Source organism: Salmo trutta, chromosome 15 (assembly GCF_901001165.1).
Source record: "Salmo trutta chromosome 15, fSalTru1.1, whole genome shotgun sequence".
NCBI classification, from domain to species: Eukaryota; Metazoa; Chordata; class Actinopteri; order Salmoniformes; family Salmonidae; genus Salmo; species Salmo trutta.
The window spans coordinates 60,645,142-60,661,590 of NC_042971.1; the positions used below are offsets into that span (position 1 = coordinate 60,645,142).

The following is a 16,449-nucleotide window of genomic DNA, read 5'->3' on the forward strand; positions in this document are numbered from 1 at the left end:
ACCATGCTTCACCGTAGGGACGGTGCCAGGTTTCCTCCAGGCGTGCCACTTGGCATTCAGGCCAAAGAGTTCAATCGTAGTTTCATCAGACCAGAGAATCATGTTTCTTATTGTCTGAGAATCCTTTAGGTGCCTTTTGGCAAACTCCAAGCGGGCTTTCATGTGCCTTTTCCTGAGGAGTGGCTTCTGTCTGGCCACTCTACCATAAAGGCCTGATTGATGGAGTGCTGCGGAGATGGTTGTCCTTCTGGGAGGTTCTCCCATCTCCACAAAGGAACTCTGGAGCTCTGGCAGAGTCACCTCCCTGACCAAGAGCTTCTCCCCCGATTGCTCAGTTGGTCAGGCAGCCAGCTCTAGGAAGAGTCTTGGTGGTTCCAAACTTCTTCCATTTAAGGATGATGGAGGCCACTGTGATCTTGGGGACCTTCAATGCTGCAGAACATTTTTGGTACCCTTCCCCATAACTGTACCTTGACACAATCCTGTTTCGGAGCTCTACGGACAATTACTTCAACCTCATGGCTTGGTTTTTCCTCCAACGTGCACTGTCAACTGTGGGACCTTATATAGACAGGTGTGTACCTTTCCAAATACTGTCCAATCAATTTAATTTACTACAGGTGGACTCCAACCAAGTTGTAGAAACATCTCAAGGATGATCAATGTAAACAGGATGCACCTGAGCTCAATTTCCAGTCTCATAGCAAAGTGTCTGAATACTAATGTAAATAAGGTATTTCTGTTTTTTATTTTTAATAAATGTGCAAAAATGTCTAAAAACCTGTTTTCGCTTTGTCATTATGGGGTATTGTGATGTCATAATGGGGTATTGTGATGTCATTATGGGGTATTGTGATGCCATTATGGGGTATTGTGATGCCATTATGGGGTATTGTGTGTAGATTGATGAGGATTTTTATTTATTTAATCCATTTTAGAATAAGGCTGTCACTGAGAGTCGAGAAGCAGGTGCAGGTGGTACGTTTAATAAAACAACAAACATGGAACGAGACAACATAGCAGAGGCGTCTACTGACTGGGGATCTAAGGGAGTGCCAGATATAGGGGAGGTAATAAGTGAGGTAATGGAGTCCAGGTGTGCCTCATGATGAAGCGCAGGTACGCGTAATGATGGTTGCCAGGTGTGCGTAATGATGGTTGCCGGGACCGGTGGTTAGTATACCGGCGACGTCAAACGCCGGAGGGGAGGAGCAGGAGTGACAGTAACGTAACATTTTTGGGAAAAAGTCAAGGGTTCTGAATACTTTCCAAATGCACTGTATATGACAGGTATAGATGACAGGAGAATAGTATAGGACAGGAGTATAGTATAGGACATCTGACTGTGTTGTATGTCAGCCTACCAGTGCTGCAGACATCAACTGACTGACTGACGCCTGTCAATCATTTGTATCTCCTCAGTACTCCTCCAACTGCCCTCAACTCTATCTCTATTGTCTCCTTCCCTATCCGTCTGTCAAACATGATGAAGATTTTTGACGAGACTTCATATAAATCACATTCATGATGTGACCTTGGAAGTGGGTTAATAAAGAGGTCAATGCATACGTACACTACTGGACTACAACATTACAGGCTGCTTCCAAGGACTCAGTATTTGTCACGAGACCGGTAGGTAGTTGTTCAGCAGAGTATCAATCAATCAAAGTGAAAGGGTGAGCCTGAGAAAAGGTTCAGCCGAATCTCGAGGTACTGTACATGCTGCATGTGTACTGTACAGGACTACTGCCCAGATGTTATCATATGTCTACAACACAGAGGATATTTAGGTGGTGTTACGAACCCATTTATCAAATCTATAGGTTTTTCATACATTTTAAGATTGTAATAAGATAGCATAGACGTTCTGTCTAGATATGACAGAGTACAGTAGGCTACAGCACGGTTTTCTTGCAGTTTCATGAACACATTAACGACTACTTCTACAGTGAAAAATGGCTCCCGTATTCATAGATGCAGCCAGACGGTATATTGCTTCCTGTTAGTGAGGAGAAAGCCACACAGACATGCACAGCACACAGACATCCTGCCACATTCTTCTCTGCATTGAGTTAGTATTCTGTATTTTTCTGTTTATTACAGATCACCATTAGCTGCTGCTACACTTCCTGGGGTCCATACAGGATTAAGGCAATTACATAAAAAATAAAACAGTACATCACACATTACTACACACTATCTACCACAACATATCTCCAATACAAAATCCATAATACAGCAATATAACAATATTAATGTACATGTGTGTAGAGTGCATGTTAGCATGCGTGCGCGTATACGTGTTTGTGTCTGTCTCCCCACAATCCGCACTGTTCCATAAGGTGTAGTTTTATCTGTTTTTATTTTACTGCTTGCATGAGTTACTTAATGTGGAATAGAGTTCCATGTAGTCATGGCTCTATGTAGCACTGTGCACCTCCCATAGTCTGTTCTGGACTTGGGGACCGTGAAGAGACCTCTGGTGGCATGTCTTGTGGGGTATGCATGGGTGTCCAAGCTGTGTGCTAGTCGTTTAAACAGATAGCTCGGTGCTTTCAACATGTCAATACCTCCCACAAAGACAAGTACTGACGCAGTCAATCGCTCCACTACTTTGAGCCAGGAGAGATGGGCATGCATGTCATTGATGTTAGTTCTCTGTGTAAATTTAAGGGCCAGCCGTGCTACACTGTTCTGGGCCAACTGGAATTTGCCTATGTCCCTCTTTGTGGCACTTGACCATATAACAGGGCAGTAGTCCAGGTGCGACAAAACTAGGGCCTGTAGGACTTGTTCTGTTGATAGCAATGTCAATAAAGCAGAGCAGATCTTTATTACAGACAGACTTCTCCCTTAGCTTCTCTCTTAGCTACCGTTACATCAATATGTTATGACCACAACAGTTTACAATCCAGGGTTACTCCAAGTTTAGTCTCCTCAACTTGCTGAATTTCCACATTATTCATTACAAGATTTAGTTGAGGTTTAGGGATTAGTGAATGATTTGTCGCAGCAAATATAATGCTTTTTGTTTTGAAATATTAAGGACTAGTTTTCTTGCCACCCATTCTAAAACTGACTGCAGCTCTTTGTTTAAGTATTGCAGTGATTTCACTTGCTGTGGTAGCCGACGTGTATAGTGTTGAGTCATCAGCATACATAGACACGGTGGCTTTACTCAAAGCCAGTGGCAGTATGATTAGTAAAGATTGAAAAGAAATAAGGGGCCTAGCCAGCTGCCCTGGGGAATACCTGACTCTACCTGGATTATGTTGGAGATGCTTCCATTAAAGAACACCCTCTTTGTCCTGTTAGACAGGTAATCCACAATATAACAGGGGATGTGAAGCCATAACACATTTCTTTTTCCAGCAGCAGATTACGATTGATAATGTCAAAAGCTGCACTGAAGTCTAACAAAACAGCTTCCACAATCTTCTTACTATCAATTTCTCTCAGCCAATCATCAGTCATTTCTGTAAGTGTCGTACATGTTGAGTGCCCTTCCCTATAAGCATGCTAAAGTCTGTTGTGAATTTGTTTACTGTGAAATAGCATTGTATCTTGTCAAACACCATTTTTTCTAAATATTTACTAAGGGTTGGTAACAGGCTGATTGGTTGGCTGTTTGAGCCAGTAAAGGGTGCTTTGCTATTCTTGTGTAGTGGAATGACTTTGGCTTCCCTCCAGGGCACACACTTTTCTGTAGGCTTAGATTGAAGAGATAGCAAAGGAGTGGCATTATCGTCCACTATCATCCTAAGTAATTTTCCATCCAAGTTGTCAGACCCAGGTGGCTTGTCATTGTTGATTGACAACATGATATATTTTCTTGTCTGAGGTATGAGGGTTTCTTAGGATAGTGCAATTTTGGTAATATCTGGTCATATCATGTTTGTAATGCTCTCCATTCTATACACTCCTAGAACCAAACGTGTTATTCTCCTACAGGGACAGCCGAAGAACCCTTTATGGTTCTAGGTAGCACTTTTATTTCTAAGAGTATATATGACACATTTCTCAATTTTGGTCAGTGAAAAAAGTTCTGAAGATGGGGTTTTGACTACCTGCCCCCAAATACATGTAGTACAGTTTTGTAAAGCCATATCTGGTCATATGTGGTCATATCTGGTCATATCATGTTTGTAATGCTGTATATGCTGTATAGGAGATATATTTATCTTGATGTAAGTCATTTTTTATTTACCATTGATATTTGGACGAGATCCCTGGCCTTCATCAGCATGAAATGAACAATAAAGAGGGGAGAAAACAGTACATTGGTTTCAGTGAGAATATAATGCCATTGATGGCCAATATAATCTATATATCACATCTATACAACAATATAGAATATCCCATCATCATATAACAGTAAGATGTCACTTCTTGGTCATTTTTTGCTTTGATTAAGTAAAATGTATGTTTTCACAAAAGAACGAGACATGCTACAAATGAAATATTACATATTACACAATATCATATAATAATATACTTCAAAATGCATATTCCAACTGTTAAACATAGATATTATAATGAAGGTGTGTGATTTATTGCAAATAACAAAATAAAATAAACTTGATTAAAATCTACTTAATTGATCTTGTTGAGAGTCATTGATACTCTATATTTGAACACCTCTTTCATATAAAGTCGTATGTTGAAATCCAAACTAATATATTACATTTCACTATTGGGAAGAGATTGTATCAGTTTGGGTTCTAGGCTAACAGAGCGGTTACCTTTTCATTCAGCGCCCCAGTTCTGTCTGCTTCACTGGGTTCAGAGAAGGCCATGTCACACTGTATTACATTATGCATAGGCAGATAGGCCTACTTGGTGTGAATTGCATCTAAAGTCTTCATCAAGTAAAGTAAGAGACGGGCTGCAAATGGCTTTTTCCCAAACTCACTATTATCCCACAGTGATGAAGGTCTTTAAAAAGGGGAATGCCTATACTTCAGTACATAACCAGCGCAGCTTAAGAAACGCCTGCTATATGATACAGTACTAACTATCCTTATCACACAGCTCCTGGATGAGAATGAACTATACTGTATTCTCCCAAAGCAGTGAGCAGTGAGACTGTGTTTTAAAAAAAAAAAATCTGTGCTCTATTTGAGGAATCAAGCACATTCCAGCAGGTAAAACCATAGAAAAAGAAACCATAGTATATATTTCTATGGGTATAATAACCCACTGGGATGTCTCTACAGTACATGATAGTCAGTAACATGCGTACATGTCTCCATGACTACGGAATGTCAGATAAGCTGTGGTGGGTAAAGGGATAGCCATAAAAGGTCAAACCATGAAGAAAAAGCAGGGGACGCAAACTAAACAACAACAACATAAATGTTTCTCTGGATGGTTCCTATGGTAACCATTATGAGAGGGGAATTTAACATAAAAATAATATATCTACTCATCACTAATACAAACACAAGGCAGATGAAAACAGCCCAAACTAAACAAGTACCAAGCTATAGGATTGACCTAGGGCTACTAAGTGATAAGGCTGCCAGAGAGTTCTAGCTACAGACTCCTCCTACTCACCGCCTCCACCTCGGCTGGGTCGTACCAAACGTTGATGTAGGGGTGCTGTAAGGCTTCATCCACTTGTATCCGCTTGGCTGGATCAATAATCAACATCTTACACAACAGGTCTCTGGCCTGGCTGGCTGTGGAGACAGAGAGAAGCAGAGAGAGAGAGAGAAGCGTCAGAGTCAAGCAAGGAGAGAGGAAACAGAGAGAAGCAGAGAGAGAGAGAGAAGCGTCAGAGTCAAGGAAGGAGAGAGGAAACAGAGAGAAGCAGAGAGAGAGAGAGAAGCGTCAGAGTCAAGCAAGGAGAGAGGAAACAGAGAGAAGCAGAGAGAGAGAGAGAAGCGTCAGAGTCAAGGAAGGAGAGAGGAAACAGAGAGAAGCAGAGAGAGAGAGAGAAGCGTCAGAGTCAATGAAGGAGAGAGGAAACAGAGAGAGTGGGGTCAGAGTCAAGGAAGGAGAGAGGAAACAGAGAGAGTGGGGTCAGAGTAAATGGATAGAATAGGAGAAGGGAGAAACTCAATCAGCAATAAAACACTGTCTATCAAACATTATGTGCATCCAAAACGGCACTCTATCCCATCTGTAGTGCACTACTTTGTCTCATATCTTCTCCATGTGAGGCAATAGTTTACTGTTCCTTTAAGATTTTCCCTCCTCTGTTTCCATAGCACCACAGTCAAGGCTTAACACTCAGGGAATATTATGGTTCAACACACAGACATTCAATCTCTTTGTCAGAAGAGAGAAGAGAGCTTGCTAGTAACCTACTTGTTTCTCAAGGTTATGAATTACAATACTCTTACAACCATTTGTATTAGCCTTAAATTACAAATTTAATATTTCTTCAGATGCAAATTCACAAAATAAAAAAACATGACCATGATTAATCCATCTGTGCTTCCTGCTCTTGTACTAATATGAACTGTTCAGTTCTGCAATACCAAACTCTTAACCCACCATCCCTCCCACCACCCCATCCCTCCCTACACCCCCATCCCTCCCTACACCCCATCCCTCCCACCACCCCACCCCATCCCTCCCTACACCCCCATCCCTCCCTACACCCCCATCCCTCTCACCACCCCATCCCTCCCTACACCCCCATCCCTCCCACCACCCCCATCCCTCCCACCATCCCTCCCACAACCCCCCAACCCTCCCACCATCCCTCCCACAGCCCCCCATCCACCCCTCCATCCCTCCCACAGCCCCTCCATCCCTCCCTCCCTCCCTCCCTCCCTACATCCATCCATCCATCCCTCCCACAGCCCCTCCATCCATCCCTCCATCCCTCCCTCCCTCCCTCCATCCATCCATCCATCCATCCCTCCATCCCATCCCTCCCACCATCCCTGCCACATCCTTCCATCCATCCATCCCTCCATCCCTCCCACAGCCCCCCATCCACCCCTCCATCCCTCCCACAGCCCCTCCATCCCTCCCTCCCTCCCTCCCTCCCTCCCTCCCTCCATCCATCCATCCATCCCTCCCACCATCCCTCCCACAGCCCCTCCATCCATCCATCCCTCCATCCCTCCCACAACCCCCCATCCCTCCCTCCCTCCATCCCTCCCTCCATCCATCCATCCCTCCCACAGCCCATCCATCCATCCCATCCCTCCCACCATCCCTCCCACCATCCATCCTTCCATCCCTCCCTCCATCTTCACCCCATCTCTTCATCCCTCCCCCCATCTCTCCATCCCTCCCTCCACCCTTTCTACGGCCCTGCCAGTCTGACTCACTGTAAATAGTCCATTAGCAGCAGTCAGACGACGAGCTGCGCTGTACCTCCCCTCCTCACCATCCCCACACTGTGTTGCATCACCATGCCAGCAGCTATAGGCCAGCCATAGCAATCTCCAAAATGGCGGCTCAGACGCTCCCTCCTCTGAGTCACTCCTTATCTCTAGCATAACAGCTCTCTCAGCATGCAGTGTAACCAAAAACCACGGCTCCACTAGCTTTACTCCTAACAGGATTTCCCAGGCTCCTACCTAGCCTCGAGTACAGCTACGTAAACAGTGCTCTCGTACACTTTTCACACTATGCCGACCCCAAGCATATACTGTTCCAGATGAAATATTTTATTTTGACATTGTCCTTTCCAGCATGGTTCCAGTAACTAAGGTGGATGCATAGCCAGGCTAGCCCAGTGCATCTCTGGTCGGTTTGGCTCGGCTCAGTAATGAATCACTCTAATGCAGTTTCTCTCTAACACAGTCACTGTAACACTACACCTTACCTTCCATCTCTGGCTGTGACTCCATTATGTCCTCTCTAACTCAGTGGGTGTATTCCTCTAGTATATCTGACACAGCCGCTATAACACAGCTCTAACTCAGTGGGTGTATTCCTCTAGTATATCTGACACAGCCGCTATAACACAGCTCTAAATCAGTGGGTGTATTCCTCTAGTATATCTGACACAGCCGCTATAACACAGCTCTAACTCAGTGGGTGTATTCCTCTAGTATATCTGACACAGCCGCTATAACACAGCTCTAAATCAGTGGGTGTATTCCTCTAGTATATCGGACACAGCCGCTATAACACAGCTCTAACTCAGTGGGTGTATTCCTCTAGTATATCGGACACAGCCGCTATAACACAGCTCTAACTCAGTGGGTGTATTCCTCTAGTATATCGGACACAGCCGCTATAACACAGCTCTAAATCAGTGGGTGTATTCCTCTAGTATATCTGACACAGCCGCTATAACACAGCTCTAACTCAGTGGGTGTATTCCTCTAGTATATCTGACACAGCCGCTAATAACACAGCTCTAAGTCAGTGGGTGTATTCCTCTAGCAGCCCCTCTCCTTCAGTCTGGTTTCTGCAGGGATCAGGCAGTCAGCAGGCAGGAGCTAGGAGGTAGCAGGCAGGAGGTAGCAGGCAGGCCGCAGGAGGCGGGAGACAGGAGACAAGAGACAGGAGGCCAACAGGCAGGACACATGAGCCAGCAGGAGACAGGAGGTAGGAGGCAGGAGACAGGTAGCAGCAGGAGGCAGGAGACAGCAGGCAGGAGGTAGCAGGAGACAGGAGACAGCAGGCAGGAGACAGGAGGCGGCAGGCAGGAGGCAGGAGACAGGAGGCAGGAGACAGGAGGCAGGAGACAGGAGGCAGGAGGCAGGAGGCGGCAGGCACGAGGCGGCAGGCACGAGGCGGCAGGCACGAGGCGGCAGGCATGAGGCGGCAGGAGACAGTAGGCAGGAGACAGGAGGCAGGAGGAGGCAGGCAAGAGGCAGCAGGAGACAGGAGGCAGGAGATAGGAGGCAGGAGGTGGCAGGAGACAGGAGACAGGAGGTGGCAGGAGACAGGAGGAGGCAGGCAGGAGGCGGCAGGCACGAGGCAGGAGGCAGGAGGCAGGAGGAGGCAGACAAGAGGCAGGAGACAGGAGGCAGCAGGAGGGCTCCTGAGTAGTTCCTGTGAATTTCCTTCCCAGACATACTGCGTGACTTTGATGTAGCAGCTGCACCAGGCAGATTCATTATATTTAGGGGAAATCTGTCTTCTTCAGATATAGCCTGGTATCCACCTGGGATTTTGTAAACTATTTTCTCTAGAAGCCTCCTGTAGAAATACTTCCTGGGAATACCATGATATGATGAATATGATTTCTCTGGAAATGTAGATGGAAAGGTAGTGGATGACGTCTTGGTTTAAACCCTCTTCCTCTAAATTAATTTCACTAAAGGGAGTGACTGTCACCCTTGTCATTTTCAGCTACAGTATATCACTTCACTTATTCTGCCCCTCGTCAGCCAAAAGCCAGTTCAGTTTGATGAGATTACAATCATATAAAATATATATGCCTTTATCACACAGACACATTGACTCTGTGTACAACACTCACAGACACATTGACACACTGTACAACACTCACAGACACATTGACTCTGTGCACAACACACACAGACACATTGACACACTACAACACACACAGACACATTGACTCTGTGCACAACACTCACAGACACATTGACACACTGTACAACCCTCACAGACACATTGACTCTGTGCACAACACACACAGACACATTGACACACTGTACAACACACACAGACACATTGACACACTGTACAACACACACAGACACATTGACTCTGTGCACAACACTCACAGACACATTGACTCTGTGCACAACACTCACAGACACATTGACACACTGTACAACACTCACAGACACATTGACACACTGTACAACACTCACAGACACAAACCATCTCTAGTCTCCACACACATGATGCACAATGCCTTCTTGAAAAGAACAAAATAGAACAGAATAGAACAGAATAGAATAAAACAATAGAATTGAATAGAATAGAACCGCCACTTCATTGACTCACCTTTGAGTTTGTTGTGCTCCGAGTCTGCGGGGAAGAGGCAGTCGGGGAAGAGCTTGGGGAAGGTGAGGCCTGCGTATTTGGGCCTGTTCTCTACATAGTTACGGACGGTGGGCTGCAGCTTCTTCATAAACTCTGGTGCAGGCGTGCCCAGCTGCTCAATCACCTTATTCCATTGGTCAATATCTGAGAGGTAGGGGTTAAGGAAAAAACACAACAAACTTGGACAGCAAAGCACCATGGCCTGGCTATGTCACCAAACTGTTACACTGTACATAGGCTTTAAACTGCAACTGCTACTGCTGCTGCTACTACATAAGAGCGTCTGCTAAATTACGTAAATGTAAATGTACAACTACTAATGCTACTACTACTACTAATGCTACTACTACTACTAATGCTACTACTACTACTAATGCTACTACTACTACTAATGCTACTACTATTACTCCTACTCCTGCTACTGGTAGGATGTCATTGTAAATAAGAATTTGTTCTTAACTGACTTGCCTAGTGAAATAAAGGTTAAAATAAAATAAAAAAATTAATAAAAAAAAAAATACTCCTACTACTACTACTACTACTACTACTACTACTACTACTACTGATACTACTGATACTTCTACTACTACTGCTACTAATACTACTGATACTTATATTACTTCTGCTACTACTGATACTTCTACTTCTACTGCTCCTACAACGACTGATACTACTACTACTGCTACTACTACTACTACCACTACTACTACTACTGCTACTGCTACTGCTACTACTACTGCTACTGCTACTACTACTCCTACTACTACTGATGCTACTGCTACTGCTACAACTACTACTACTGATGCTACTGCTACTACTACTACTACTGCTACTACTACTACTGCTACTACTACTACTACTGCTACTACTACTCCTACTACTACTGATGCTACTGCTACTACTACTACTGCTACTACTACTCCTACTACTACTGATGCTACTGCTACTGCTACAACTACTACTACTGATGCTACTGCTACTACTACTACTACTGCTACTACTACTACTGCTACTCCTACTACTACTGCTACTACTACTACTGCTACTCCTACTACTACTGCTACTACTACTCCTACTACTACTGATGCTACTGCTACTGCTACAACTACTACTACTACCACTACGACTGCTGCTGCTGCTGCTACTATTACTACTCCTACCACTCCTACTACTACTGCTACTCCTACCACTCCTGCTACTACTACTACTGCTACTCCTACTACTACTGCTACTACTACTCCTACTACTACTGATGCTACTGCTACTGCTACAACTACTACTACTACCACTACGACTGCTGCTGCTGCTGCTACTATTACTACTCCTACCACTCCTACTACTACTGCTACTACTACTGCCTCTACTACTTATCCTACTGCTGCTGCTACTACTACTACTACTGCTGCTACTACTACTACTACTGATAATAATACAGTATGCATTAATAAAATGCTTTATCACAAACCCAAAGTGATAAAGATGGTAACAACGAACAGAACACTAAAGGGACCACTGTACTGTATGTCTAAGACATTAAGATGCAGCATCATCATGTATGCGTAGGACTACAGTAGGCCTGCAAGCAGATGTGTTAAGGCCACATTGGGACATATCACTCTCCTAAGCAGACCTAAGGACATGAGCAAACAGTAACAGACAACTACTGTATAATCTGCCATTTCTCAAACAAAATAAAGTTGTCTTTTTCCATATTTAAAGGGTGAATCTGCGATTACTACATATATTTTTGGACTTTTAATGATATATACCCATTAATTCCTGAAGAATATAAACTTATAAATGCCCCATGAGCTCAGTCCAACTGTCTGACCCCATCAGAACCCAGAATAGAAGCTTGTTTTAGTCCTTCGTTTGTAATCAAACACTGTATACTGTAGCCTCAAAACATGGTTCAAGCTATCATGTTGATATCATGGATTGTCAGTCGTGCATCCATAGCTCTGTCTATGAATCTGAGGCTGGTTACATTTCTCCAGCCCCATTCCTCAGCTGTTTACCATAACAGTGCCGTGGTGGCTGCTTTGTTATTGTTTGAATTGCAGATTGACCATTTAATCAACTCAATCACTGTAAACAAACAGATCTCTTCCTAGTCTGACAGTCCAAACAGATCACCATTGTACGATATTGTACAGTCAGTGGCCCGTATGGACGGTAAGTGGGTTCACCAACAAACAAGGCCTTGTACACCTATCTATGGATTAACACAGAACAGTGTTAATTTGGTACTAGGACAGCATTTTCCAAACTCAGTCCTGAGGACCCCAAGGGGTGAATATTTCGTTTTTTTACTATAAGACTACACAGCTGATTCAAATGATCAACTCATCATCAAGCTTTGATTATTTGAATCAGCTGTGTAGTGCTAGAGCAAAAACCCATAACGTGCCCCCCCTGGGGTCCCCGGGACCTGGTTTGGGAAACACTGTACTAGGGACTACCGATGGAATGGAGTCAAGTACTGTAGCTAAATCTGCAGCAATACTTGTTGTGCCTGACAAATAAACAAATAAAAGGGTAATAAAATAGATATTTTCTGGCATTTTGTGGATTATTAAAACTAGTACTACAGTACCTCTTCTATACTGACCCAAGACATGCATGTGTCAGCACGATGCATAGAGAGTCCTGTCTGAGTGTTCTATTGGTCAGAGTGATCTGGGCCGGGGTGAGGAGTTCATTCCTCCCCTCATCTACAATGGTAATTCCACTCCTTTAATCTGCTATAAGAAAGACTCTATTAATACTAAAGCTTTTGTTATTATTGCATCAGCACTCCCCATTATCCCATATCCTTAATTAAAGAGCTACCTAGGGTTCTATTCAAGCTGTTTGACTGAAGCGTTACAAATTGAGTGTAAACTTCCGGCGCCGACAGAGATGGCCGCCTTGCTTCGCGTTCCTAGGAAACTATGCAGTATTTTGTTTTTTTATGTGTTATTTCTTACATTGTTACCCCAGGAAATCTTAGGTTTTACTACATACAGTCGGGAGGAACTATTGGATATAAGAACAACGTCAACTCACCAACATTACAACCAGGAATACGACTTTCCCGAAGCGGATCCTCTGTTTGGAACCACCACCCAGGACAATGGATCGGATTCCAGCCGGTGACCCAAAACAACGGCACCGTAGAAGGGGCAGACGGAGCGGTCTTCTGGTCAGGCTCCGTAGACGGGCACATCGCACACCGCTCCCGAGCATACTACTCGCCAATGTCCAGTCTCTTGACAACAAGGTAGACGAAATCCGAGCAATGGTAGCATTCCAGAGAGACATCCGAGACTGTAACGTTCTTTGTTTCACGGAAACATGGCTCACTTGAGACACGCTATCTGAGTCGGTACAGCCACCTGGTTTCTTCACGCATCGCGCCGACAGAAACAAGCATCTCTCTGGTATGATTAACGAGACGTGGTGTGATCATAACAATATACAGGAACTCAAGTCCTTTGGTTCACCTGACTTAGAATTCCTCACAATCAAATGCCGACCGCATTATCTACCAAGAGAATTCTCTTCGATCATAATCACAGTCGTGTATATTCCTCCCCAAGCAGACACATCGACAGCCCTGAACAAACTTCATTTGACTCTATGTAAACTGGAAACCACATATCCCGAGGCTGCATTTATTGTAGCCGGGGATTTTAACAAGGCTAATCTGAAAACAAGGCTCCCCAAATTCTATCAGCATATCGGTTGTGCTACCAGGGCGGGCAAAACCCTAGACCACTGTTATTCTAACTTCCGTGACGCATATAAGGCCCTCCCCCGCCCTCCTTTCGGAAAAGCTGACCACGACTCCATTTTGTTGCTCCCAGCCTATAGACAGAGACTAAAACAGGAATCACCCGCGCTCAGGTCTGTTCAACGCTGGTCCGACCAATCGGATTCTACGCTTCAAGATTGCTTCGATCACGTGGACTGGGATATGTTTCGCATTGCGGCGAACAACAACATTGACGAATACGCCGATTCGGTGTGCGAGTTTATTAACAAGTTCATCGGTGATGTTGTACCCACAGCGTCGATTAAAACATTCCCCAACCAGAAACCGTGGATTGATGGCAGCATTCGCGCAAAACTGAACGAGCGAACCACTGCTTTTAATCAGGACAAGGTGACCGGAAACATGACCAAATACAAACAGTGTAGCTATTCCCTCCGCAAGGCAATCAAACAAGCTAAGCGTCAGTATAGAGACAAAGTAGAGTCGCAATTCAACGGCTCAAACACGAGAGGTATGTGGCAGGGTCTACAGTCAATCACGGACCACAAAAGAAAAACCAGCCCCGTCGCGGATCACGATGTCTTGCTCCCAGACAGACTAAACGACTCTTTTGCTCGCTTTGAGGACAATACAGTGCCACTGACACGGCCCGCTACCAAAACCTGCGGACTCTCCTTCACTGCAGCCAACGTGAGTAAAACATTTAAACGTGTTAACCCTCGCAAGGCTGCAGGCCCAGACGGCATCCCCGGCCGCATCCTCAGAGCATGCGCAGACCAGCTGGCTGGTGTGTTTACAGACATATTCAATCAATCCTTATCCCAGTCTGCTGTCCCCACATGCTTCAAGAGGGCCACCATTGTTCCTGTTCCCAAGAAAGATAAGGTAACTGAGATAAATGACTACCGCCCTGTAGCACTCACTTCTGTCATCATGAAGTGCTTTGAGAAACTAGTCAAGGACCATATCACCTCCACCCTACCTGTCACCCTCAACCCACTCCAATTTGCTTACCGCCCCAATAGGTCCACAGACGACGCAATCGCCATCACACTGCACACTGCCCTAACCCATCTGGACAAGAGGAATACCTATGTAAGAATGCTGTTCATCGACTACAGCTCAGCATTTAACACCATAATACCCTCCAAACTCGTCATTAAGCTTGAGAGCCTGGGTCTTGACCCCGCCCTGTGCAACTGGGTCCTGGACTTCCTGACGGGCCGCCCCTAGGTGGTGAGGTTAGGTAACAACATCTCCACCCCGCTGATCCTCAACACTGTGCCCCCACAAGGGTGCGTTCTCAGCCCTCTCCTGTACTCCCTGTTCACCCACGACTGCGTGGCCATGCACGCCTCCAACTCAATCATCAAGTTTGCAGACGACACTACAGTGGTAGGCTTGATTACCAACAACGACGAGACGGCCTACAGGGAGGAGGTGAGGGCCCTCGGAGTGTGGTGTCAGGAAAATAACCTCACAATCAATGTCAACAAAAGAAAGGAGATGATCGTGGACTTCAGGAAACAGCAGAGGGAGCACCCCCCTATCCACATCGACGGGACAGTAGTGGAGAGTTTTAAGTTCCTTGGCGTTCACATCACGGACAAACTAAAATGGTCCACCCACACAGACAGCGTGGTGAAGAAGGCGCAGCAGCGCCTCTTCAACCTCAGAAAGCTGAAGAAATTCAGCTTGTCACCAAAAACATTCACAAACTTTTACAGATGCACAATCGAGAGCATCCTGTCGGGCTGTATCACTGCCTGGTATGGCAACTGCTCTGCCCATAACCGGAAGGCTCTCCAGAGGGTAGTGAGGTCTGCACAACGCATCACCGGGTGCAAACTACCTGCCCTCCAGGACACCTACACCACCCGATGTCACAGGAAGGCCATAAATATCATCAAGGACAACAACCACTCGAGCCACTGCCTGTTCACCCCGCTATCATCCAGAAGGCGAGGTCAGTACAGGTGCATCAAAGCTGGGACCGAGAGACTGAAAAACAGCTTCTATCTCAAGGCCATCAGACTGTTAAACAGCCACCACTAACATTGAGTGGCTGCTGCCAACATACTCACTCAACTCCAGCCACTTTAATAATGGAAAAATGTATGTAATCAATTTGTCACTAGCCACTTTATATAATGTTTACATACCCTACATTACTCATCTCATATGTATATACTGTACGCTATATCATCTACTGCATCTTGCCATCTTGATGTAATGTATCACTAGCCACTTTAAACAATGCCACTTTATATGTTTTCATACCCTACAATACTCATCTCATATGTATATACTGTACTCCATACCATCTATCACATCTTGCCTATGCCGTTCAGCCATCACTCATTTATATATTTTTACGTACATATTCGTATTCATTCCTTTCCACTTGTGTGTACAAGGTAGTTGTTGTGGAATTGGTAGATTACTTGTTAGATATTACTGCATGGTCGGAACTAGAAGCACAAGCATTTCACTACACTCGCATTAACACCTGCTAACCATGTGTATGTGACAAATACATTTGATATGATTTGATTTGATATAAATGTAAAGGTAACTTAGCCAACGTATGCAGCGTTTATTGTGAATGTAGTCTCCGCTAACGTGGGAAGATTGCCTTTGAATTTCAATTACGCTGTAATGCTGAACTTCAGCGAAACAGATTGAATCGAGCCCTTAATCTCTCAGTGAAGCAGTGTGTATTCCAGTTTGCATTCCAAACGGCACCCTTTTCCCTACAT

At 44.9% G+C, this 16,449-nt stretch overlaps 1 protein-coding gene across 11 annotated transcripts in view; it reads right to left on the reverse strand.

Moving 5' to 3' along the window:
* mapk10 (mitogen-activated protein kinase 10) overlaps window positions 1–16,449 on the reverse strand; it is a 106,906-nt gene that overhangs the window by 21,485 nt on the left and 68,972 nt on the right. For 8 of the 11 annotated variants that reach the window (XM_029692404.1, XM_029692401.1, XM_029692409.1 and 5 more), the window contains 3 exons: window positions 9,895–10,077; window positions 5,557–5,681; window positions 4,208–4,234 (listed from right to left, as the gene is read on the reverse strand). In XM_029692404.1, the coding sequence (XP_029548264.1) occupies window positions 4,208–4,234; window positions 5,557–5,681; window positions 9,895–10,077 (335 nt within the window). The remainder of the gene's footprint in view (window positions 1–4,207; window positions 4,235–5,556; window positions 5,682–9,894; window positions 10,078–16,449) is intronic. The other 3 variants (XM_029692402.1, XM_029692406.1, XM_029692407.1) reach the window with 1 other exon arrangement.